The sequence below is a fragment of the Panthera uncia genome (genome assembly GCF_023721935.1).
Source record: "Panthera uncia isolate 11264 chromosome C1 unlocalized genomic scaffold, Puncia_PCG_1.0 HiC_scaffold_4, whole genome shotgun sequence".
NCBI lineage: Eukaryota > Metazoa > Chordata > Mammalia > Carnivora > Felidae > Panthera > Panthera uncia.
Window position 1 is genome coordinate 13,845,017 of NW_026057585.1, and position 24,432 is coordinate 13,869,448.

A 24,432-nucleotide genomic window follows, 5' to 3' on the forward strand; every position below is an offset into this window, starting at 1 on the left:
AGTGCCTGAGTAAATGACTCTAGTTTCATCTTGTGCTGCCAGTTTCTCTCTCAGAATAGATCTAATGCTAACACATTAGTTTCTCTGAGACACACCAGCTAGTTATGGAGAGTCTATGTGCACAGGTATTGTGCTGGACACTGCAAATAGCTCGATCTCAATAATCCTGCGAGAGAGACCTTTAATTAGTGTATATGGAGTACTGCATACCAGATTATGTTTTAGTCACTTATATGTCTTACCTCACTTAATTTAGGCCTTGTAACTCTTACGAGGTGGGTTCTGTTATTGTCACTATTTCGTAGGTGAGGAGACAGGCAGAGAGAAGTGAAGTAACTTATCAAAGATGCACGGCTGATACGCAGGAGGGCTTGGGACTGAACCCATGTAGCCCAACTCCAGAGCCTGTGTTGTTAACCCCAGTGATAATGGTTGTCTTTTTGGTGGTAAGTAAGAGATGTAATTTGTCAGGATCATAGCTAAACTAAGCTAAGCTGGGTCATGATGGTTAAGCCAGGAATGAAATCCATGTCAGAATGCATGGCCCATTCTCTTTTCACCATGATACACTGTCTCTAACATTCCTCAGGCTTTCAGTGGCATGTAACATTAATCATCTACTTCAACCCTTAATTATCATTTTAGGCTTTCATGCATTAGGTGATGATTATTCTTTTTTTTTTAAATGTAGATTAAAACAAAATTTTTTAAAAAATTTACATCCAAATTAGTTAGCATATAGGGCAACAGTGATTTCAGGAGTAGATTCCTTAATGCCCCTTACCCACTTAGCCCATCCCCCCTTCCACAACCTCTCCAGTAACCTTCTGTTTCTTCTCCATGTTTCAGAGTCTCTTATGTTTTGTTCCCCTCCCTGTGTTTATATTGTTTTTGTTTCCCTTCCCTTATGTTAGGTGATGATTATTCTAACATTCATTTGGAAAAGGAGTGGGAGCCAGAATTCTAAATGCCTTTAGAGCCTAGGTTATTTCTCAAATAGAAAATTAACCTTCTTTCCTCTTAATAACAACAATATAAACAGCTAGCATATACTGACAGCCTTCTGTGTATTAAGCACTACGCTAAGTATTTTACATAAGTTATCTAATTTAATCAGTAAAATCCTATCAACTAGGCATTATTGGTCACTCCCATTTTTCAGGTGAGGAGAGTAAGGCTGACAGAGGTTAATAGTATCAGTGAAGTCAATAGGGGAGGGACTCTGACTTGGACCCTGAGCAGTCTGAAATGAGAGTACAGATAGCTGTTGCTTTTGAACATTCACTATTTTGGTTCCTTTTGGTTGGAACTTCTATTGTTTGCTGTTCCTGTACCTAAATTAATAAACACTAGAGCTTACTGAGTATATTAGGTCATTTGCTCTTTACAACAATCCCATGATTATCCCTGCTTTTCAATGGAGGTAACTAAAGTTCCATTGAAGTTAAATGATTTACTGAGGCCCCAAGTGGTCTGGCTCAGATATGAACTCAAGCCTCTTTAACTCAAAACACATGGTCTCTCTACCATATAATATGTATTACTGTCTTCATAAATGTCATTTTCTACCTGTTCCTTGCTACTAGTCTCTCCTTGTTCCAACCTCCCCACCCCCATCAAATTACGGCCACTTAGTTTTCTAACATGCCAGTATCATAGATCATTTTCCTGCCAAAGAACGACCAAACTGTGCACATGACAGAAAAGGATACGTTCTTTGTTATGGCAACAGAGGCTGTTTATAACCTGGCTTTGAGATTCTTACCAACTTCATGTCCCACAGGCAGCCTTCACATGCCCCCTCCTCAGAGTACCTGTTCACTGGCAACTCCCAAAGTGGGTTATATTATTCATAAGCCAGTAAGGTATGGTGGTTAGGTACAACGAATGTGCTCTGGGCTCAAAGAGACAGGAGTCTGAATCTTGGTTTTATCAGTTATTAGTTTTAAGGCCTTGGGAAAATTATTTAACCTCTTTGTTTTGTCTTTTTAAAGACTAATAATAGTACATCGTGAGTACTGAAAGAGATAATGTAAGAATTGAATGAAGCATATATATGTGCCTAGCACATACGAGTAAATGCTCAGTGTTATATTATATATTTACTATTATATAATTAGATATTATAACTGTTATGCCTATACATTCATTCTCTTTGAATCTACTACCAGGAATATCTGTCTTCCTCACATCCACCTGTTAACCCCCCACACTTACTTTTAATTCTTCCCAACTCTCTCTTCAGGTGTCAAATTTCTAGTAAGTTTTCTCTGAGTGAGGTCCCATCTCTGTTCTCTCAGAGTCTCCTCTACTTCTCTATATTATAGTGCTTATTACACTACTATAAATTTTAGTTTGTCTATCTCACCTGCTAGAAAGAGTCAGATAATAAATATTTTAGGCTTGGTGAGCCATTATGGTCTCTATTATACTATTCAATTCTGCTGCTGTAGCATCAAGGCAGCCATAGATAATACATAAACAAGAGTTGCTGTATTCTAAAAAAATATTTTTACAAAAACAGGTAGTGGGCCAATTTGGCTCACAGGCTGTAATTTCCCAACCCCATATGCTAGACACATAGGCTAGCTGAGGGTGAACTGGGTCTTTCTATCTTGCATCCTTACCCACGACTTGGCCCAATAAATAGCTACTGAATTTAATGAGTGGATAACTCAGTGAGAGTTAATGAAAACTATAAATTGCATTTACATCCTCTATAAACCCTAGTTCAAATTAACTACTTCCTCATGGCCTCTTTATATGTCTCTCTCTTACCCACCTATCACAACTGATTGCAGTTAGTTGCTGATGTAGGTTCTCTGCTATATCCTTTGTAACTTTTGGACTCTGCAACGTGCTGGACACGGAGGAGGAACTCAATAAAAGCAGTATTGGTGGAACAAATGAATTAGAAATTCCTTCAGGTTTTGAGCATTAGAGAACAAAATAACTGTTTTGGACATGGGGGCTCCCCAGTACAACTGTGACTTATTCTGGAACTCTAAATAAATATTACATGGAAATACTGAGTATAAGGGATGCACATAAGGGCAGGGGTCAGAATTCCTTAACTGTCCCAAGCCATCTGTGCTCAGTACTATTTGCTGCAGTACTGGAAATCAGAAGTAAGTCTGGCAGGTGCCTTTTCTTCATCTGAATCTGAATAACTACCAGAATGATGTTTGGTATTCTGAACTTTTCTTAGTATGTATGTTAGACTCTTGTAGGGTGGAGAAAGGGGAGTACAAAAAAGGTTAGTACCAAGTGTATGCTGCTGAGTGGTCATGTAACTGCTCATAACAGACAAGATCACTGACTGAAATGTAATTTTGCTTTGCTCTTTTTAAAATATCAGACTAAGAACTCTTTTCTAAACATCCTTTTTCATTGCATCTTGCCCAATGCTCTTCTGGTCCTCTACTAATATGTTCTAAAAACACATTTAAGAAAACCAACAAATAAAACTTATTAAATATAATTTCAAACATACTCAAGATAAGGAAAGCTAAGAGCTGTAATTCTTCTCATGGATGCATTATATGTATTTTCTAGCCTCAGTCTAATACAAACTTTGTAACTTTCACCTTCTACTCAAGAACATATTCTTTATTTAATACGATGCTATCTGGACTACGTACCTATTTGGAAGATGATGGCTGCCGAAGGTCGTACTTCCCCCGGGACCCACAAATAACCTCAGTCCTTCTTCTGCAATTCAATTTAAAATATTTGTTATAGGCACACGTATTACATTATTGTCAAATTATATTCCTATCATATTAAATTCATAATTTACATTTAAGTTTTATTAAATACATTTTTATTTTTTATTTTTAGATTTTATTTTTAAGTAATTTCTACACCCAACATGGGGCTTGAGCTCACAACTCAGAGAGCAAGAATTGCACACTGTACTGACTGAAACAGCCCCAAGAAATAAACTTTTAGAAAGCTACACATATATTTTAAAAACAGGCAATTTAAAAGATATGTTGGTTTTTTTTTTTTTTTAAGTAGGCTCCATGTCCAATGTGGGGCTTAAACTCACAACCCTGAGATCAAGAGTCACATGCTGTACTGAGTCAGCCAGGCGCCCCTAAAAGATATCCTAATAGTTATTTCTCATTAACTTCCCTAAAGTTGTTTTTCTTTAAAACTGAGTAAAAAAGATTTCTCTTCCTACAAATTTCCATAAGTAAGGTTTAATTACTTCTCTTTACAACCAGTTACATAATGGAACTAAGTCCATTGCTAACTGCTCTCTATTCATGCCGCCGTGAATAATTACACCTTTCAAATTGGTGGCATGTAAATTTTGCCTCAGTGAAAATGCTGAGGAGGGAATAAAGGATTCTGTGATTCACTATCATCTCAAGATCACTATCCAACCCTGAAAATTACACAGTTGTTGTGTCCAGTTATGATAAAGCAGATAGAGACATCTGCTGTAAGGTACATAAACACGGTAGACGTTGATGCATACACAATAAAAGGCTTCTTTAAAATTGAATGTTTTTAGAGGCATCTGAGGGGGGGGTTAAGTCAGTTCAGCATCTATTTTTTTTTTTAAATTTTTTTTAATGTATATTTATTTTTGAGACAGAGAGAGACAGAGCATGAGTGGGGGAGAGTCAGAGAGAGAGGGAGACACAGAATCCGAAGCAGGCTCCAGGCTCTGAGCTGTCAGCACAGAGCCTGACGTGGGGCTCGAACTCACGAGCTGTGAGATCATGACCTGAGCCGAAGTCGGACACTCAACCGACTGAGCCACCCAGGTGCCCCAGCATCTGACTACTGATCTCAGTTCAGGTCTTGATCTCAGGGTGATGAGTTCAAGCCCCACGCTGGGCATGCAGCCTACTTAATCCACATACCTTCTGCACTGGAATCTAGGCTGAAGTCTTGACTCTGCAGTATTTTCTCTACAATATCATCTGCATCCACTCTGGTGTCATCAACTCGCTTCAGCTGAGATTCTACAGAATCTTGCTTCACTGGGCATCTTTGAAAATAATTTAAAAAAATTTTCCCTTGTTTTTATTATGTTACGAGAACAAAGTTGTTTTTTTCCTCTCCATTTAAACAGACTGGAAAAATACCTGTTGAACGGTTCTGAAGCGGTATCTTCTTTGCCAGCTGTATCAAGATTTGGTTCAACTATTTTTTGCTCAATTTCATCACAGGGCTCTAGAATACTTTCAATTCCTGTTGATGTGCTTCCCACTGAGGTATTTCTCCTGTGGCAGAGGTCAGAGAAGCTAGATGACCGGGAGTGGCACGAGCTATACCCTGTTAGAGAAAAATTGCTTTGGGTAAAATACTAACACCAAACACACTGCACGTAAACATTCTCCCACACCCTGGCAGTTACAAGTAATACTTTAGAACAATAAATATCTAAGGAATTCAACTTCACTGTTAGCCTCTACCTGATACTTTTGACTGCTGGCTTGCATAGCTTGATGTTCTAGAATGTCCACAGGCACCAAGTTCATCTGGAACAGAGGCACTCTTTGCTGAAAGATCTGCAATAAGTCATAACATGATGTTACCATTACTGCCAAGAAGTCAATGGTCAATTTGTATTCTTGTCTGCAGATTTTATTAACTGCTAAGTTCATTATCAAGAAAAATTAGTTGCAAAGTGAAAAGAGATCCTTTTAAATTGGTACAAGGTAGGGGGCAGTTGGAAGATGGCGGCATAGGAGGACGCTGGGCTCACCGCGCGTCCTGCTGATCACTTAGATTCCACCTACACCTGCCTAAATAACCCAGAAAACTGCCAGAGGATTAGCAGAACGGAGTCTCCGGAGCCAAGCGCAGACGAGAGGCCCACGGAAGAGGGTAGGAAGGGCGGCGAGGCGGTGCGCGCTCCACGGACTGGCGGGAGGGACGCGGGGCGGAGGGGCGGCTCGCCGGCCAAGCAGAGCCCCCGAGTCTGGCTGGCAAAAGCGGAGGGGCCTGACGGACTGTGTTCCGACAGCAAGCGTGACTTAGCGTCTGGGAGGTCATAAGTTAACAGCTCTGCTCAGAAAGCGGGAAGGCTGGAGGACAAAGGCAGGGAGAGCTGCTGAGCCCCCGGACGACAGAGCTCAGTTTGGTGGGGAACAAAGGCGCTCGCCAGCACCATTTCCCTCGCCCATCCCCCAGCCAAAATTCTAAAGTGAACCAGTTCCTGCCAGGGAACTTGCTCGCTCCTCCTCCGCGCAAGCACCCAACTCTGTGCTTCTGCGGAGCCAAACCTCTGGCAGCAGATCTGACTCCCTCCTGCTGCCACAGGGCCCCTCCTGAAGTGGATCACCTAAGGAGACACGAGCTAAGCCTGCCCCTCCTGCCCCCGTGCACCTTGCCTACCCACCCCAGCTAATACGCCAGATCCCCAGCACCACAAGCCTGGCAGTGTGCAAGTAGCCCAGACGGGCCACACCACCCCACAGTGAATCCCACCCCTAGGAGAGGGGAAGAGAAGGCACACACCAGTCTAACTGTGGCCCCAGCGGTGGGCTGGGGGCAGACATCAGGTCTGACTGCGGCCCCGCCCACCAACTCCAGTTATACACCACAGCACAGGGGAAGTGCCCTGCAGGTCCCCACCACTCCAGGGACTATCCAAAATGACCAAACGGAAGAATTCCCCTCAGAAGAATCTCCAGGAAATAACAACAGCTAATGAACTGATCAAAAAGGATTTAAATAATATAAGAGAAAGTGAATTTAGAATAATAGTCATAAAATTATTCGCTGGGCTTGAAAACAGTATAGAGGACAGCAGAGAATCTCTTGCCACAGAGATCAAGGGACTAAGGAACAGTCATGAGGAGCTGAAAAACGCTTTAAACAAAATGCAAAACAAAATGAAAACAACGACGGCTCAGATTGAAGAGGCAGAGGAGAGAATAGGTGAACTAGAAGATAAAGTTATGGAAAAAGAGGAAGCTGAGAAAAAGAGAGATAAAAAAATCCAGGAGTATGAGGGGAAAATTAGAGAACTAAGTGATACACTAAAAAGAAATAATATACGCATAATTGGTATCCCAGAGGAGGAACAGAGAGGGAAAGGTGCTGAAGGGGTACTTGAAGAAATAATAGCTGAGAACTTCCCTGAACTGGGGAAGGAAAAAGGCATTGAAATCCAAGAGGCACAGAGAACTCCCTTCAGACGTAACTTGAATCGATGTTCTGCACGACATATCATAGTGAAACTGGCAAAATACAAGGATAAAGAGAAAATTCTGAAAGCAGCAAGGGATAAACGTGCCCTCACATATAAAGGGAGACCTATAAGACTCGTGACTGATCTCTCTTTTGAAACTTGGCAGGCCAGAAAGGATTGGCACGAGATCTTCAGTGTGCTAAACAGACAAAATATGCAGCCGAGAATCCTTTATCCAGCAAGTCTGTCATTTAGAATAGAAGGAGAGATAAAGGTCTTCCCAAACAAACAAAAACTGAAGGAATGTGTCACCACTAAACCAACCCTACAAAAGATCCTAAGGGGGATCCTGTGAGACAAAGTACCAGAGACATCACTACAAGCATAAAACATACAGACATCACAATGACTCTAAACCCATATCTTTCTATAATAACACTGAATGTAAATGGATTAAATGCGCCAACCAAAAGACATAGGGTATCAGAATGGATAAAAAAACAAGACCCATCTATTTGCTGTCTACAAGAGACTCATTTTAGATCTGAGGACACCTTTAGATTGAGAGTGAGGGGATGGAGAACTATTTATCATGCTACTGGAAGCCAAAAGAAAGCTGGAGTAGCCATACTTATATCAGACAAACTAGACTTTCAATTAAAGGCTGTAACAAGAGATGAACAAGGGCATTATATAATAATTACAGGGTCTATCCATCAGGAAGAGCTAACAATTATAAATGTCTATGCGCCGAATACCAGAGCCCCCAAATATATAAAACAATTACTCATAAACATAAGCAACCTTATTGATAAGAATGTGGTAATTGCAGGGGACTTTAACACTCCACTTACAGAAATGGATAGATCATCTAGACACACGGTCAATAAAGAAACAAGGGCCCTGAATGATACATTGGATCAGATGGACTTGACAGATATATTTAGAACTCTGCATCCCAAAGCAACAGAATATACTTTCTTCTCGAGTGCACATGGAACATTCTCCAAGATAGATCATATACTGGGTCACAAAACAGACCTTCATAAGTTTACAAGAATTGAAATTATACCATGCATACTTTCAGACCACAATGCTATGAAGCTTGAAATCAACCACAGGAAAAAGTCTGGAACACCTCCAAAAGCATGGAGGTTAAAGAACACCCTACTAACGAATGAGTGGGTCAACCAGGCAATTAGAGAAGAAATTAAAAAATATATGGAAACAAACGAAAATGAAAACACAACAATCCAAACGCTTTGGGACGCAGCGAAGGCAGTCCTGAGAGGAAAATACATCACAATCTAGGCCTATCTCAAGAAACAAGAAAAATCCCAAATACGAAACCTAACAGCACACCTAAAGGAAATAGAAGCAGAACAGCAAAGGCAGCCTAAACCCAGCAGAAGAAGAGAAATAATAAAGATCAGAGCAGAAATAAACAATATAGAATCTAAAAAAACGGTAGAGCAGATCAACGAAACCAAGAGTTGGTTTTTTGAAAAAATAAACAAAATTGACAAACCTCTAGCCAGGCTTCTCAAAAAGAAAAGGGAGATGACCCAAATAGATAAAATCATGAATGAAAATGTAATTATTACAACCGATCCCTCAGAGATACAAACAATTATCAGGGAATACTATGAAAAATTATATGCCAACAAATTGGACAACCTGGAAGAAATGGACAAATTCCTGAACACCCACACTCTTCCAAAACTCAACCAGGAGGAAATAGAAAGCTTGAACAGACGCATAGCCAGCGAAGAAATTGAATCGGTTATCAAAAATCTCCCAACAAATAAGAGTCCAGGACCAGATGGCTTCCCAGGGGAGTTCTACCAGACATTGAAAGCAGAGATAATACCTATCCTTCTCAAGCTATTCCAAGAAATAGAAAGGGAAGGAAAACTTCCAGACTCATTCTATGAAGCCAGTATTACTTTGATTCCTAAACCAGACAGAGACCCAGTAAAAAAAGAGAACTACAGGCCAATATCCCTGATGAATATGGATGCAAAAATTCTCAATAAGATACTAGCAAATCGAATTCAACAGCATATGAAAAGAATTATTCACCATGATCAAGTGGGATTCATTCCTGGGATGCAGGGCTGGTTCAACATTCGCAAATCAATCAACGTGATACATCACATTAACAAAAAAAAAAGAGAAGAACCATATGATCCTGTCAATCGATGCAGAAAAGGCCTCTGACAAAATCCAGCACCCTTTCTTAATAAAAACCCTTGAGAAAGTCGGGATAGAAGGAACATACTTAAAGATCATAAAAGCCATTTATGAAAAGCCCACAGCTACCATCATCCTCAACGGGGAAAAACTGAGAGCTTTTTCCCTGAGATCAGGAACACGACAGGGATGCCCACTCTCACCACTGTTGTTTAACACAGTGCTGGAAGTTCTAGCATCAGCAATCAGACAACAAAAGGAAATCAAAGGCATCAAAATAGGCAAAGATGAAGTCAAGCTTTCACTTTTTGCAGATGACATGATATTATACATGGAAAATCCGATAGACTCCACCAAAAGTCTGCTAGAACTGATACATGAATTCAGCAAAGTTGCAGGATACAAAATCAATGTACAGAAATCAGTTGCATTCTTATACACTAATAATGAAGCAACAGAAAGACAAATAAAGAAACTGATCCCATTCACAATTGCACCAAGAAGCATAAAATACCTAGGAATAAATCTAACCAAAGATGTAAAAGATCTGTATGCTTGAAAACTATAGAAAGCTTATGAAGGTAATTGAAGAAGATATAAAGAAATGGAAAGACATTCCCTGCTCATGGATTGGAAGAATAAATATTGTCAAAATGTCAATACTACCCAAAGCTATCTACACATTCAATGCAATCCCAATCAAAATTGCACCAGCATTCTTCTCGAAACTAGAACAAGCAATCCTAAAATTCATATGGAACCACAAAAGGCCCCGAATAGCCAAAGTAATTTTGAAGAAGAAGACCAAAGCAGGAGGCATCACAATCCCAGACTTTAGCCTCTACTACAAAGCTGTAATCATCAAGACAGCATGGTATTGGCACAAAAACAGACACATAGACCAATGGAATAGAATAGAAACCCCAGAACTAGACCCACAAACGTATGGCCAACTCATCTTTGACAAAGCAGGAAAGAACATCCAATGGAAAAAAGACAGTCTCTTTAACAAATGGTGCTGGGAGAACTGGACAGCAACATGCAGAAGGATGAAACTAGACCACTTTCTTACACCACTCACAAAAACAAACTCAAAATGGATAAAGGACCTGACTGTGAGACAGGAAACCATCAAAACCCTAGAGGAGAAAGCAGGGAAAAACCTCTCTGACCTAAGCCACAGCAATTTCTTACTTGACACATCCCCAAAGGCAAGGGAATTAAAAGCAAAAATGAACTATTGGGACCTCATGAAGATAAAAAGCTTCTGCACAGCAAAGGAAACAATCAACAAAACTAAAAGGCAACCAATGGAATGGGAAAAGATACTTGCAAATGACATTTCAGACAAAGGGCTAGTATCCAAATCTATAAAGAGCTCACCAAACTCCACACCCGAAAAACAAATAATCCAGTGAAGAAATGGGCAGAAAACATGAATAGACACTTCTCTAAAGAAGACATCCAGATGGCCAACAGGCACATGAAAAGATGCTCAATGTCGCTCCTCATCAGGGAAATACAAATCAAAACCACACTCAGATGTCACCTCACGCCAGTCAGAGTGGCCAAAATGAACAAATCAGGAGACTATAGATGCTGGAGAGGATGTGGAGAAACGGGAACCCTCTTGCACTGTTGGTGGGAATGCAAATTGGTCCAGCTGCTCTGGAAAGCAGTATGGAGGTTCCTCAGAAAATTAAAAATAGACCTACCCTATGACCCAGAAGTAGCACTGCTAGGAATTTACCCAAGGGATACAGGAGTACTGATGCATAGGGGCACTTGTACCCCAATGTTTATGGCAGCACTCTCAACAATAACCAAATTATGGAAAGAGCCTAAATGTCCATCAACTGATGAATGGATAAAGAAATTGTGGTTTATATACACAATGGAATACTACGTGGCAATGAGAAAGAATGAAAGATGGCCTTTTGTAGCAACGTGGATGGAACTGGAGAGTGTGATGCTAAGTGAAATAAGCCATACCGAGAAAGACAGATACCATATGGTTTCACTCTTATGTGGATCCTGAGAAACTTAACAGAAACCCATGGGAAAGGGGAAGGAAAAGAAAAAAAAAAAAAAAAAAGAGGTTAGAGTGGGAGAGAGCCAAAGCATAAGAGACTGTTAAAAACTGAGAACAAACTGAAGGTTGATGGGGGGTGGGAGGGAGGGGAGGGTGGGTGATGGGTATTGAGGAGGGCACCTTTTGGGATGAGCACTGGGTGTTGTATGGAAACCAATTTGACAATAAACTTCATATATTGAAAAAAAAATAAAAATAAAAAATAAATTGGTACAAGGTAAACAATTGCATTGTAGTGAAATCTAAAAAACTTAAATACCATGGTTTATTGAAGAAATATAGTTTTGGGTGCGTGGGAGGCTCAGATGGTTAAGTATCTGACTCTGGACTTTGGCTCAGGTCATGATGTCATGGTTCATAGGACTGAGCCCTGTATTGGGCTCTGTGCTGACAGTGCAGAGCCTGCTTGGGATTCTTGCTCTCACTGCTCCCTCTCAATATAAATAAACTTAAAAAATATTTTTTTTCATAAGATTTAACAGCACTCTTAAATAAAACCATTTCAGGGTGCCTGGGTGGCTCAGTTGGTTAAGTGTCCGACTGCGGACTTCGGCCCAGGTCATGATCTCACAGTGTGTTTGAGCCCCACCTTGGGCTTTGTGCTGACACATCAGAGCCTGCTTGGGACTCTCTCTCTCTCTCTCTCTCTTTCTCTCTCTCTCTCTAAATAAATTAATAAATAAATAAACGGAAAAACAAAAAGCATTTCAGTTTTTATGTTCAGTATTTCTCTAATAAAAATGAGTCAGATGTATTCTTATAAATACAAAATTGTGTGCTTTTTGAGAAAATCCTGCTCTCAAAAATCCATCACAGCAGTAAACTAAAGAGCACGTTGTTACTTTAATATTAGTGTTGCTAGTGTTAGGCTATAATTTGGGCAAATGTCTGTGGTTTAAATCAACACAGCATGCAATGTAGCAGTGAGAATAAAAGTTCTTAAGAATTGATTATAGTATTCAGTTTCCAAGTAAATGTACAAAAAAACAGTGTCAAAGCCATTTCTAGCAGTTCCCTGATAATGTGCATATTCCAGATGCCAATTATGTATTTCCAGAACCAGGTTTCACAGAATGCAACACTGTGGCCATTTTCATTAGCATGAACTATTTGAAAACTAGAACTGCTTTTCACTTAGAGGCAAAAGGAAACCAACTGAGTAACACAGCAATTACAGCAGCAGTTCTATAAATGATACTGGATGTTGCTGGACAAGCAATGCTGCCAAATGAGTAAGCTACTGGAGCAGCCTGGCCCTTCTGCAAAGGTTTCTCACTTCTGGGCAGGCTATAAGATACAAACTCCAAACCAGCACCCCTAGTCCACTTTATAGTGGTCCTAAATGCAAAGCTGATCTATATGAAGATCTAAACCCAAAGAGGTGGTTCATATCAAGAATTATATAGGACCAGGGTGCTTGGATGGCTCATTTGGTTGAGGTCTGACTTCGGCTTAGGTCATCATCCCACTGTTCTGTGCTGACAGCTCAGAGCCTGGAGCCTGCTTTGGATTCTGTCTCCCTCTTTGTCTGTCCCCCCCCACCCCCCCACTTGTACTCTGTCTCAAAAATAAACAAACATTACAAACATAAAAAAATAAAATCTTAAAAAAATGATATAGGACTGTTTTTTTTCTTATTAAAATATTTTTTTAATGTTTATTTTTGAGAGAAAAAGTGAGACAGCATGCACAGGGGAAGGGCAGAGAGAGAGGGAGACACAGAATCCAAAGCAGGCTCCAGGCTCTAAGCTGTCAGCACAGAGCCCAATGTGAGGCTTGAACGCACCAACTGTGAGATCATGACCTGAGCTGAGGTTGGATGTTTAACCGACTGAGGCACCCAGGCGCCCCTAGGACTAATTTGTTAATCGCATCACTACACCTTTCTTTTCATTCTTTCAAATAATAACCCTGCTCAATCACATGAGAGAAGAAAGAAAGCTCCTAACTCCTTTTTCTTCAGGCAACTGAACATTTTAGGCTTTTAACTATTGGAGTAGATCTGAGTGTGGCTGGGAGTTTGCCTGGGGAGGTGGCTCTCAAGGTGTGTGTGGCTCGGGGCCCGGCAGCATCAGTGTCACCTTGGAACCCAGGAATACAATTTTCAGGCTCCAACCCCGATCTACCCAATCAAAAACCTCTGGCTGCAGTGTCAGCAACCTATGGTTTAACAAGCCCACCAGGGGACTCTGATGGACACTCATGTTTGGAACCACCAACAGAGGAGAGTGTTCGGTGGGGGAGAAGCAACACCTGACAGGTGGCTGGCAGAAGTTGCTAGGCACACTCCTGTAGTGTCCCGTTCCATCTGTGGGGAGAAGTACACCAAGGGGGTGTGTGTCAATACAACATTGAGTTGTTAATCTACCAGAGCCTGACACTTCAGACGAAACAAAGCACTGGCTCACCCCAAAATTGCATAATTAAAACTCTGCTGATAAATTCTTGGCCCATTTCAAGCCATGTACCCACAGAATTTTTTATTTTTCTTTCCAAGATCTTATTAAAAATTTTTTTTAATGTTTATTTATTTTTGAGACAGAGAGAGAGCATGAACGGGGGAGGGTCAGAGAGAGGGAGACACAGAATCTGAAACAGGCTCCAGGCTCTGAGCTGTCAGCACAGAGCCTGACACAGGGCTCGAACCCACGGACCGCGAGATCATGACCTGAGCCGAAGTCGGCCGCTTAACCGACTGAGCCACCCAGGCGCCCCTCCGACATCTTATTTAAACTCCAGTTAGTTAACATACAGTATAGTATTGGTTTCATGAGAATTTAGTGATTCATCACTTACATATAACACCCAGTGCTCATCACAAGTGCCCTACTTAGTGCCCACCATGTTTCAGCCCATCCCTCTATTCACCTACCCACCTCCTTTACCCACAGAATTTGAAATCTGGGTGGGACTTTGGGAATCTTTCATGATGTCAAGTGGTGCCATTTCTCACAGATTAAAAAAAAACAGTAAGCTACACACCCGTACCTGCTATTCCAAGATGGATTTTGAGAGTCTCTCCACCTTTTCTATCTTCTTCCAGAGATTCAGATTCACCAGCAATTGGTAGAGACATTGATGTAGAAGGAGGCCTGTAAATAAGTATTTCAAAGGATCAGAACTTGATTAATGATGGGTGAATCAGAAAGCTTGAGATAGTGTTAAAGAATGGTTGTGGAGTCAGTGCACCACTTTAGTAAGGTGCCTGCTTAACGGTACCTCTTTGAGGGTGAACGTCATAAAAATCAACACATACTGTATGAGCTGCCTCAAAACTGGAATACACTTCATGGGGAAAACAAAAGATTTTTACTCAACAAAAAATGTTGAGACCAGAAAGGGGATTGCCTCCACAGAGTCTGGAAAAGAGGGGCTCTGGTTGTGTGTCCCCGGCACCATCTGTGGAGGATGCTTCAACTGTCAACTCTCAGACAAGGCAGGGAGGTTACCTGAGGCAGAGAAGGTGGTATCAAGACCCTTTGTATCTGAGGTCGGAGGGGAATACGTCATGCTTTCCACTCCAGGGCCTGAGCTCTCTTGTTGGCCTACTAACTTCTTAAATGGTACTCATGGTTTTAACTTCTACCTTCTTCTCTGTCAACAGCTTACTTACCCTAGGGGGAATCTGTAAAGAGCCCCAGTTGTTTAGATTGTTTTTTGGGCTGGATTCTCTAGGGGTAGGTGATGGATAGCTTTTCATTGGCTAATTCAAGGCTCCTATCTCCATGTGGAAGATGTGTAGCAGGTTGGGGCAAATCTGAGTTCTAAGAAGATTTTTTTTTTTCTTTTCAATAAAACATCCCTAACTTTTGAGGTTGACAGTCTGGAGGAAAACCACATCTTCCTAGAAACTATCCCTTGGTGACCTGAGGTAAAATAGGGAGGTGGCTGAAGGGATAGTGGGTGAAGCTGACCCACTACGTGGCAATTCCTTTTTTGTTTTTGTTATTTTGTATTTACTGAAATTCAAAACATACTAGCAAAGTACCTCTAAAATAAAGATTGCTAAAATAAACTAGAAAAGTATTTCCAAAATACAGATGACCAAAAATTAGTTAGCCTGAGTATATTAGTTATGTTGTTGCTGGAACACATTACCACAAACTTAGAGACTTAACATAAATTCATTACCTTACAGTTTCTGTTAGAGGTCTGACATAGGTTCCACTGGACCAAAACCAAGGTGTTGGCAGGACCACATTCCTTCCTGGAGGCTTTAGGGGAGAACCTGTTTCCTTGCCTTTTCCAGCCTCCAGAGACTGCCTGCATTCCTTGGCTCAGGCTCCTTCCTTCATCTTCAAAGCCAGAAAGGCTGCATCTCTCTCTGACTGTTCTGTATTTTGAATTTCCCTCTAACCCTGACATGCTGCCAATTACCTTTTCTCTTGGATTATACCTCTTCCCTTTAAGAACCCTTGGGATTATAGTGGGTCCACGTGGAGAACCCAGAACAATTTCCCTATTTTGAAGTTAGATTACTACTTTAATTCCACCTGCCACCTCATTCTCTTTGGCCATTTAACTCAACATATTCACAGGTTCTAAGGATTAGGTGTAGACATCTTTGGTGGTGCTGGGGACATTAGTCTACACACATTAATATACTACAGTTTAATATTTTTATGACAGTTCAGTAATTGTCATTCAGTTGCCTTAATACAGAATTTATCTTTTTTATCTATGTAAAACATTAAACTGGCCAGATGCAATAGTAACAAAAAAAATGTAATGCAATATAAAACCCATTGTACAACAGTATAAGTAGTGGTTATTTGTATGCATACGTTTATATATGTATATATAAAACTATACATGTGTACACATGTGTATGTGTATATATTGTGTGTGTACATATATTGTGTGGTAATTCTTAAATTCGTATTATATCATGTCAGTAGAATCCTCTGGCTATTTAGGTCCTTGAAGATACAGACATTTAAGACCGTCATCAAACCTATTTCGAGATTCTTTCTTTCTTTTTTCTTTTTGTGTTTATTTATTTTGAGAGACAGAGAGAGAGAGAGAATGAATGAATGAATGTGGGGAGGGGCAGAGAAGGAATCCCAAGCAGGGACATAAGACTTGATCTCACAAACCATGAGATCACAACCTGAGCCAAAATCAAGAGTCAGATGCTCAACCGACTCAGCCACCCTGGTGCCCTGAAACCTATTTATAAATTATTTTTATCATAAGGTCTCCTAAATTCCAAAATTGCATATCCTGTTGGGATATTTTCAAGTATTTGTCTTGCAAGTATATTGAAGTCAATATATGCCCAGCTAAGGCCATCTTCTCTTCCTAAATCTGCTTTCTTCTTGTATTCTCCAATTCTGTGAATGTCATCGTAGTCCACAAAGTCACTGAAACTACAGTCCTAGATACTGCCTCTGGGTCCTTCCTACTCACATTTCTCCACACCCAAACAGTTTCCAAATCCCACAGATTTTCCCATGTTTTTCCTATTTGTCATCTTTTCTCTGCCTCCAGTAATTACTTTAGTTTGGTCTTTGTACCTTAAGACCACAAGAGTCTCCTAGCTAGGAGCTTGTTATGAACATGTTATTCTCTGATTAAAAGCATGTCAATAGCTCCTTCCAGATAAAGCACAAACTCTTTATAAGGCCCTTTGTAGTCTGGACTAGACCTACTTCTTCAGTTACCAAAGGCCGTATTTTTAAATAGTGTGAAATAATAGTGGCCTAAAAAGCCCTGCATTCAATATTCCATAAGAAAAAGTAACATGCAAAACAAATACACTTACAAAGAATGGAGTCTACAGTCCCAGTCATTAATCACTGATGGTGACTCATGCCTGCCTGTCCTATTTTTTTAATGCCAAGTCCTTTGTTCTTCCTTTCACAGGTGGCCTGATTCCAGTGTCTCCATCCCTCTACCTCTTAGACCTGTTTTCCAACTTTCAGGGCTCCCAGCCTGTGGCCTCTTCCCTTTCTCCCTGTCTCCCTCTGGCTCCAGTCTTTCCTGTTCAGCCTGACTTCAGGGCCACAATACTTTTAGCAATACCTTCAGTTTGGCATCCCTTGTTCTGAGGTCTCAAAACACTTGAAGAACCCCAACCCTTGATAATTTGAGCCTTCCTTCACTAACTTAGTTAACTGGGGTAACTAAGCATTACAGAGAAAATTCAATAATTTTGAATTATTGAATCAGTCCATGGGGATTGATATTAATTATGATCTAAAATCTTAGTGGGGCCTTGGCAGCTCTCCTAAGTCTCCCTACACAACTCAGTCGTGTTGAATAATCACTGTGCTTAACGTGTGTCAGTTTTTATTCTATTACCCCTTTTTGTTCTGAAAATGTTTTTGTATCCCTTATAAGAACTTGTTTAATATAGCTCAATTACAGAATGAAGAGATGAGATTTTATTTTAATGTCACAGCAACGTTAAGAGTATGTGAAAAATGACCTGAAGTGACAAAATAACGTACTTGATATTCATGCCCTGTAACAATGCCATAAACTCATGCAAGACGTTTTCTATTCCTGGAATGTTCTACCCACCTCCTCTGCTTGATAATTTCCTATTCATTCTCTAAAAATTAGCTCAGTATCACTCCCTCAGTGAACACTTCCCTGCATTTCAAGAAAAAGTAGTTAGGGACTCAACCATCCATGCCTCAGTAGCATCATATGTTCTGTGTTTGTCTCCCACAGAAGGAGTAAATTTTTCAGAACAGGGGCTGGCCTTACTTTAGTTTGGTAAATGTTAGCACATGGCAGACAATCAATGCACATGTACAGAATAAATGAGTGAATCCTGGGACTCTGGACAAATTAGTTCCTTAACCTCGGAGCCTCAGGGTCCTCACTTAAAAAATATAGATACTGTATCACAGAGTTGTTTCAACATTTAAATTGGAAGACAGTAATATTTACTAAATCATTTTGACAAATAGTACACTCCTTCCTTCTAGAATATGAATGTTCCAGAACCCTAGCTATTCAAGAGGATTATCATCCCTAGATCTACTTAACCACCATATTGGCAGATGTCAGTGTAGCATGTATTTTTTCTCTCAAGATATCCTTTTTCTCTTAAAATTCTTAAAAAAAATTTTTTTTTAATCTTTATTTTTGAGAGATAGAGAGAGACAGAGTGCGAGCGGGGGAGGAACAGAGAGAGGGAGACCAGAATCTGAAGCTGGTTCCAGGCTCTGAGCTGCCAGAAGAGAGACCAACATGGGGCTTGAACTCACATTCATGAGATCATGACCTAAGCCGAAGTCAGATGCCCAACCGACTGAGCCACCCAGGAGCCCCTCTCTTAAAATTCTTAAAAAGATTTTTATTTTTGTAAGTAATGTCCTCACCCAGCGTGGGGCTCGAACTCACAATCCTGAGATCAAGAGCTGCATGTTCCACCAATTGAGCCAGCCAGGGGCCCCTATCCTTTTTCTTTATTAGCACTAGTGGTTGGCTTTTTTTTTTTTTTTTTTTTTTTAGCCAGTTTCATTCTTTTACAAGAGTCGGATATTTGATGATTTGCAGAGAACTACAAAACAGAGAAACAGAGTCCAGGGCAGGTAGGTAGAGGGTGACTTACCAGCTGTCTTATTCATAAATACAGGCCTTATGGTATGAAATATATCTTTCAGAAAATGATACAAATTATGGTAAAGATCCTATGCTCATAAAATGTCAAAACTAGAATTTAAAGGTGAGAATGCTGAAGGTCTGCTGTATTCTTGTTAGTTTCTCTAGGTTTTTTTTTTTTTTTTTTAGTTTCTCTAGGTTTTTAATTTTTTTTTTTAACGTTTATTTATTTTTGAGACAGAGAGAGACAGAGCATGAACAGGGGAGGGTCAGAGAAAGAGAGACACAGAATCTGAAACAGGCTCCAGGCTCTGAGCTGTCAGCACAGAGCCCGACGCGGGGCTCGAACTCACGGACCGCGAGATCATGACCTGAGCCGAAGATGGCCGCTTAACCAACTGAGCCACTCAGGCGCCCTGAGGTTTTTAAAAACTTTATATCCTGAAAAATTCAAAGACAGATAAAAGCAGAAAGAATAGTAGGATGAACCTCTCCAGCAGTTACTTACATCTATGTCTTAGAAATATTCAGTCATGTGACTCAGTTGTTTTTGCCTTAGTTTCCCCATCTGTAAAATGAGAACTTGGATTTTATAATACTTTTAAACTGGCTTGATGAAGCTCCTCCCTTAGAGACTTTAGGGGTAGTAAGGTACTATATCTTTTTCAATAGAAAAAACTGATATATTGAGATTTATAATACATTTGAACACAAAGATTTTGTGGCTAAATATTCTGAAAAAAATCACTGGACAAATTCCAACACTCTTTTCAGCTCTAAAGTATTGTGATTTTACATATTTGACATATACTGAAATACAATATAATAAAAACAATTTACTTTTTATCTTAAAAAAAGTTTTTTTTTTAAAATGTTTATTTATTTTTGGGAGACAGAGAGACAAAGCGGGAGAGGGGCAGATAGAGAGGGAGATACAGAATTGGAAGCAGGCTCTAGGTTCTGAGCTGTCAGTACAGAGCCTGATGTGGGACTGGAACCCATGAAATACAGGAACATGACCTGGGCCGAAGTCAGATGCTCAACCAACTGAGCCACCCAGGTTCCCCCTACCCCCCGCTTTTTTTCTGTTATAGAGAACAAGCGCGAGTAGGGGAGAGGGGCAGAGGGAGAGACAGAATCTTATTTATTTTAGAGACAGAGAGCATGCATGCAAGCGAGTGGGGGAGAGGGGCAGCAGGAGAGAGAGAATCCTAATCCATGCTGAGCATGGAGCCCAATGTGGGGCTCAATTCCATGACCCTAGGATCATGACGTGAGTTGAAATCAAGAGTTGGATGCTCAACTGACTGAGACACTCAGGTGCCCTCCAAATAATTTACTTTTTACATCAGTAGTTTAAACATTTTTTTTTTAAAGTTTATTTATTTTGAGAGAGAGGGAGAGAGCATGTGTGCACACACGTGCATAGGGGAGGGGCAGAGACAGCGAGGGAGAGAGAGAATCCCAAGCAGAGCCCAACTCTGGGCTCGATATTATGGGCTCCTGTGAGATCAGGACCTGAGCTGAAAAACCAAGAATCGGATGCTCAACCAACTGAGCTACCCAGGCGCCCCTCACCATTTTTCTATTCGGTCCATACTCAGTATGCATAAGTGCATGGATGGGTCAGAGTTGCTCCTTTTCCACTGACAGTTGTACAATTTCAGATTCAGAGAAAAGAGAAAATAACTATTGGGAGTTTGGTTCTCCTGAGAAATATTTTTATGTATCTTGGGATTAGGTGAGGTCTGTTTATTCTAATGAGTTATAAACATATTTCCTATAAATATAAATTCTAGACTCTCAGAATTACATTCCCAGAGATAATACAGAACATAAGGTGATCTATTTTTGAACTCTTCAGTATTTGAGTTGCACAAGTGGAGAGAGAAAATGGTAGAGAAAGGGCCAGAAAGGGAAAAGTAAGTTCACGAGAAGGAATGATGAATTCCTTTCCTTCCACTTTGTTTTGCTGCTCATTTTGTCATTTTGCCTTAAACTGATTCCACTAGAAAAACACTGTTACCTAAGAAGCCAAATGTAGCATAGCAAAAATTGTTTAGTCTCAAGAGAGCAGGATATAAAGAAAGAAGCCAGGAAATTACGGTTCAAGAGATGACAACACAGGAAAGGTAAGTTATAGTAAAATGCATAGTTTAATCAATTGATTTTTTATTAAATATGTATTTTCAACTTTAAAAAACACTGTAAATAGGGAACTATATGGATGTTACTATTAAAAACATGGAAGTTGGTGCACAGGGAAAAATTAAGGTTTTCTTTCCTTTACTAAATATATTTTTCTCAGATATTCAAGTGATATATAATTAATTTTCTTTTGTAATTGAGTGTCTTCAGTATTGCTAACAAGCAAGCCTCTCCCCATTCAGCTCACTCTCTCACACTCTGACAGGACTCTTCCACATCTTTCCTCTTTCCTCAAACCCATCTCCATCTTTCCCGTCCGCACTCTTCAATGATCATCTCATTTCCTATTTCACTAGGAAATAAGGAGAAAATTGAAAATAACTTCTATATGCTTCCATTTCTCATATAACTGCATCTAAAGCCATATTCTCTGCATTCATTGCTCTTGACAATCCAAGGACACCGTCTAGTAACTGTCCTTTTTCTCTTCTGTGTCCCCTCTCTCCCTACTGAACCATTCAGATCTGTACACAAATACTATCTCCCATCTTAAAAAACAAACAAACCCAAAGACCTGCTCTTGACCCTGTATCCTCTTTTTATTTGTAACTTGATTTTCTGTTCCTTTTTTTGCAGCAAAATTGTTTATGCTGTCTCCAATTTTTCTCCTCTCAAGCCCTCTTTAACCCACTCCAAAAAGGTTACAGGCTCCCAGCAATCTATCAAAATGCTTGTCAAAGGCACTGGTGGTTTCTGGACAGCAAATCCAAAGGTCAGTTTCCAGTCCTCATCTTCCATGATCTACTTCCACAGTGTGGGACACAGCCAATACCCTTTCCTTTTCGAAACACGTCTCACGCTTGGTTTTTCAGGACAGTCTTCCCCTTTGGTTCATTCCTTTTCTTTCACAGGTTGTTCCTTTGCTGGTTCTTCCCCATCTCCCCAACCTCTAACACTGGAGTGTCCCACCCCTCAGTCTGTGGTTCTTTTCTTTATTTATAGTCATTCCCTCTAGGTCATTTAACCAAATTGCATGGCTTTAACTGCTCTGTATGCGCTGATGACGTCATGATTTCCAAAATTGTATCTTCAGCTCGGGCCTCCCCACTGAACTCTTAGTGTTATGTCCAACTGCCCACATGATGTGCCTGGCTGGATGTTAAATAGGGATCTCAAATGTGACATGCCTAACATCCAAGCTCCCAACCCCCAACCTGTTTTTCTTAGAGGCTCTGCTATTTCAATAAGTGGAAAAACCATTTCTCTAGTTACTCAGGCCCTAAACCTTGGACTACTGCAACAGCCTCCTAACCCTTTACCTATTTCTGCCATTCCTCCTGTCGTTGCTCCCCCAAATTGTCTACTCTCTACCTAGCAGCCATAAGTCTGATAATTTTATTCCCTTGCTCTAAACCCTCCAGGAGCTTATTGTCTCACTCAGGTTATAAGTGGCAGACGAGACTCTTCATCATCTGATGCTATCTCCAATCCCCCTACTCCTCATTCTCTCTGTTCTAGACATACTGGTCTCCTGGCAGTTCCTGGGACATGACAAACACACTCCTCCTTCAAGACCTTTGTCCCTGTTCCTCTACCTCAAATGCTCTTTCCCCAAATGTCTGCATGGTGTGCTTCCCACCTCCTTTAGGTCTCTGCTCAAATATCAGCTTTGCCAGGGAGGACTTTCTTGACTACACTCTAAAACAGCAACGTTTCTCCCCACCATGCCTTCCTACCCTGCATTATTTTTCTCCAAAACACTCATTGCTCTTTTTAAATTATACATGTATTTATTAGCTCGTTATTTGTTTTCCTCTTAGAATACATGCTCCAAGAGGTCAGGGACTTGGTCTATTTTTTTTTCACTGCTGTTTCTCTAGTGTCTAGAATAGGGCCTAGCACATGGTAAGGCACTTAAGAGGTATCTGTTGAAGAAATGAGTAAGTCTGCGGAGGTCAAATTAAAATATTTAATTTGTATAGTTTCACCCAAAACTTGAAGATGATGAAAGACCTATAGCTTAAATAATTTTAGACTGTGGGGAGCTTGTTTGGTAAAAGGTAACAGTAACTTCTATGTGGGTCAGGTCAGTCTCCTAGGAAGAGAACAGTCCCTTCACTAGTAAATATTATGAAATATGAATGCAAAAATTTAAACAAACAAAAAGAAACCACTTTTATACTTTCAGATAAATAATTCATTTACAGAGTTTCAACTTACGTTTTAAAACATGGGTCTCCAGACATCAGCTGCATACTGATCAAAACCTGAATATTAGGAAAAGAAATGTGATTATAAAAGTTTCCTTGAGAGGAGAAGCCACATTCCGCTCATCTATGCATCCGCCACAGAATCTAGGCCAATATTTTCTGTTTAGAAAGTATTAAATAAAATGATTGCTTAATTGGGTTACATCCAGTATTAAGTTGCTGCTTTGTACAGACACAGATTTAAAACCACTTTTTAACATTCAAAACTCTGTAACTGCAAAAATTAGAGTGGAAAAGATGGAAACAAAAAGCAAGTGCTGCCCTAATAACAGTTCTGTGGGTGTGTGCTGTGCTGGTCTAGTTTATCTGTCTTTACTCCCCAATTCCTGTGGTGCCCAAGTGTCTGGAATGTTTCCCTCCAACTTGCCATATTGTTGCCTCATGGGCTGCCTGAAGTGGCTTGCAAGAGCACAATGCTTCTGGCCCGTGTTCCAGCTTTAGACCAGAATTTAAACCTTTGCTAATGCTTTCTGAAATGCTGCTGTTCTCTAGTTGTGACTGTCTTTTAAGACTCAACCACAGTGGGCGGGGCGGGGGGGGGGGGGGGGGGGAGGAGGAGCCTGGGTGGCTCAATTGGTTAAGTGTTGGACTCTTAATTTCAGCTCAGGTCATGATCTTGTGGTTGTGGTGAGATGGAGCCCCGAGTCAGTCTCTGTGCAGAGTGTGGAGCCTGACTGGGATTCATTCATTCTCTCTCTCTCTCCCTCTGCTCCTCCCCCGGACTCACTGGAGCTCTTTTTCAAAATAAATAAATAAACATTAAAAAAAAAAAAAAGACTCAGCCATAGGACCTTGTTTCCTTCTTCTGGGAGTAATAATGATAATGGTAGTAATAACAACAACATTAACAGCAATCATGATTTGAGAATTAATTATGTGCCAGGCATAAGCTGTGTTTTATAATGCAAGATTTCACTGGATCTTCAACACTCCTATGAGAGATGGATACTTTCATTTTAAGTTCAGGAGATATATTAGTATTTTCAAGATCAGGTAGCTAATAAAGGGCGCTGAGA

At 40.4% G+C, this 24,432-nt stretch overlaps 1 protein-coding gene across 1 annotated transcript in view; it reads right to left on the reverse strand.

Annotated features, from left to right (window-relative positions):
• The window catches only part of EEIG2 (EEIG family member 2), a 99,657-nt gene that overhangs the window by 6,658 nt on the left and 68,567 nt on the right, over positions 1 to 24,432 (reverse strand). Inside the window, exons 5-10 of the mRNA XM_049616673.1 lie at positions 23,367 to 23,413; positions 14,430 to 14,533; positions 5,433 to 5,528; positions 5,103 to 5,292; positions 4,878 to 5,005; positions 3,642 to 3,711 (exon numbers count right to left, since the gene is read on the reverse strand). Of these exons, the coding sequence (XP_049472630.1) occupies positions 3,642 to 3,711; positions 4,878 to 5,005; positions 5,103 to 5,292; positions 5,433 to 5,528; positions 14,430 to 14,533; positions 23,367 to 23,413 (635 nt within the window). The remainder of the gene's footprint in view (positions 1 to 3,641; positions 3,712 to 4,877; positions 5,006 to 5,102; positions 5,293 to 5,432; positions 5,529 to 14,429; positions 14,534 to 23,366; positions 23,414 to 24,432) is intronic.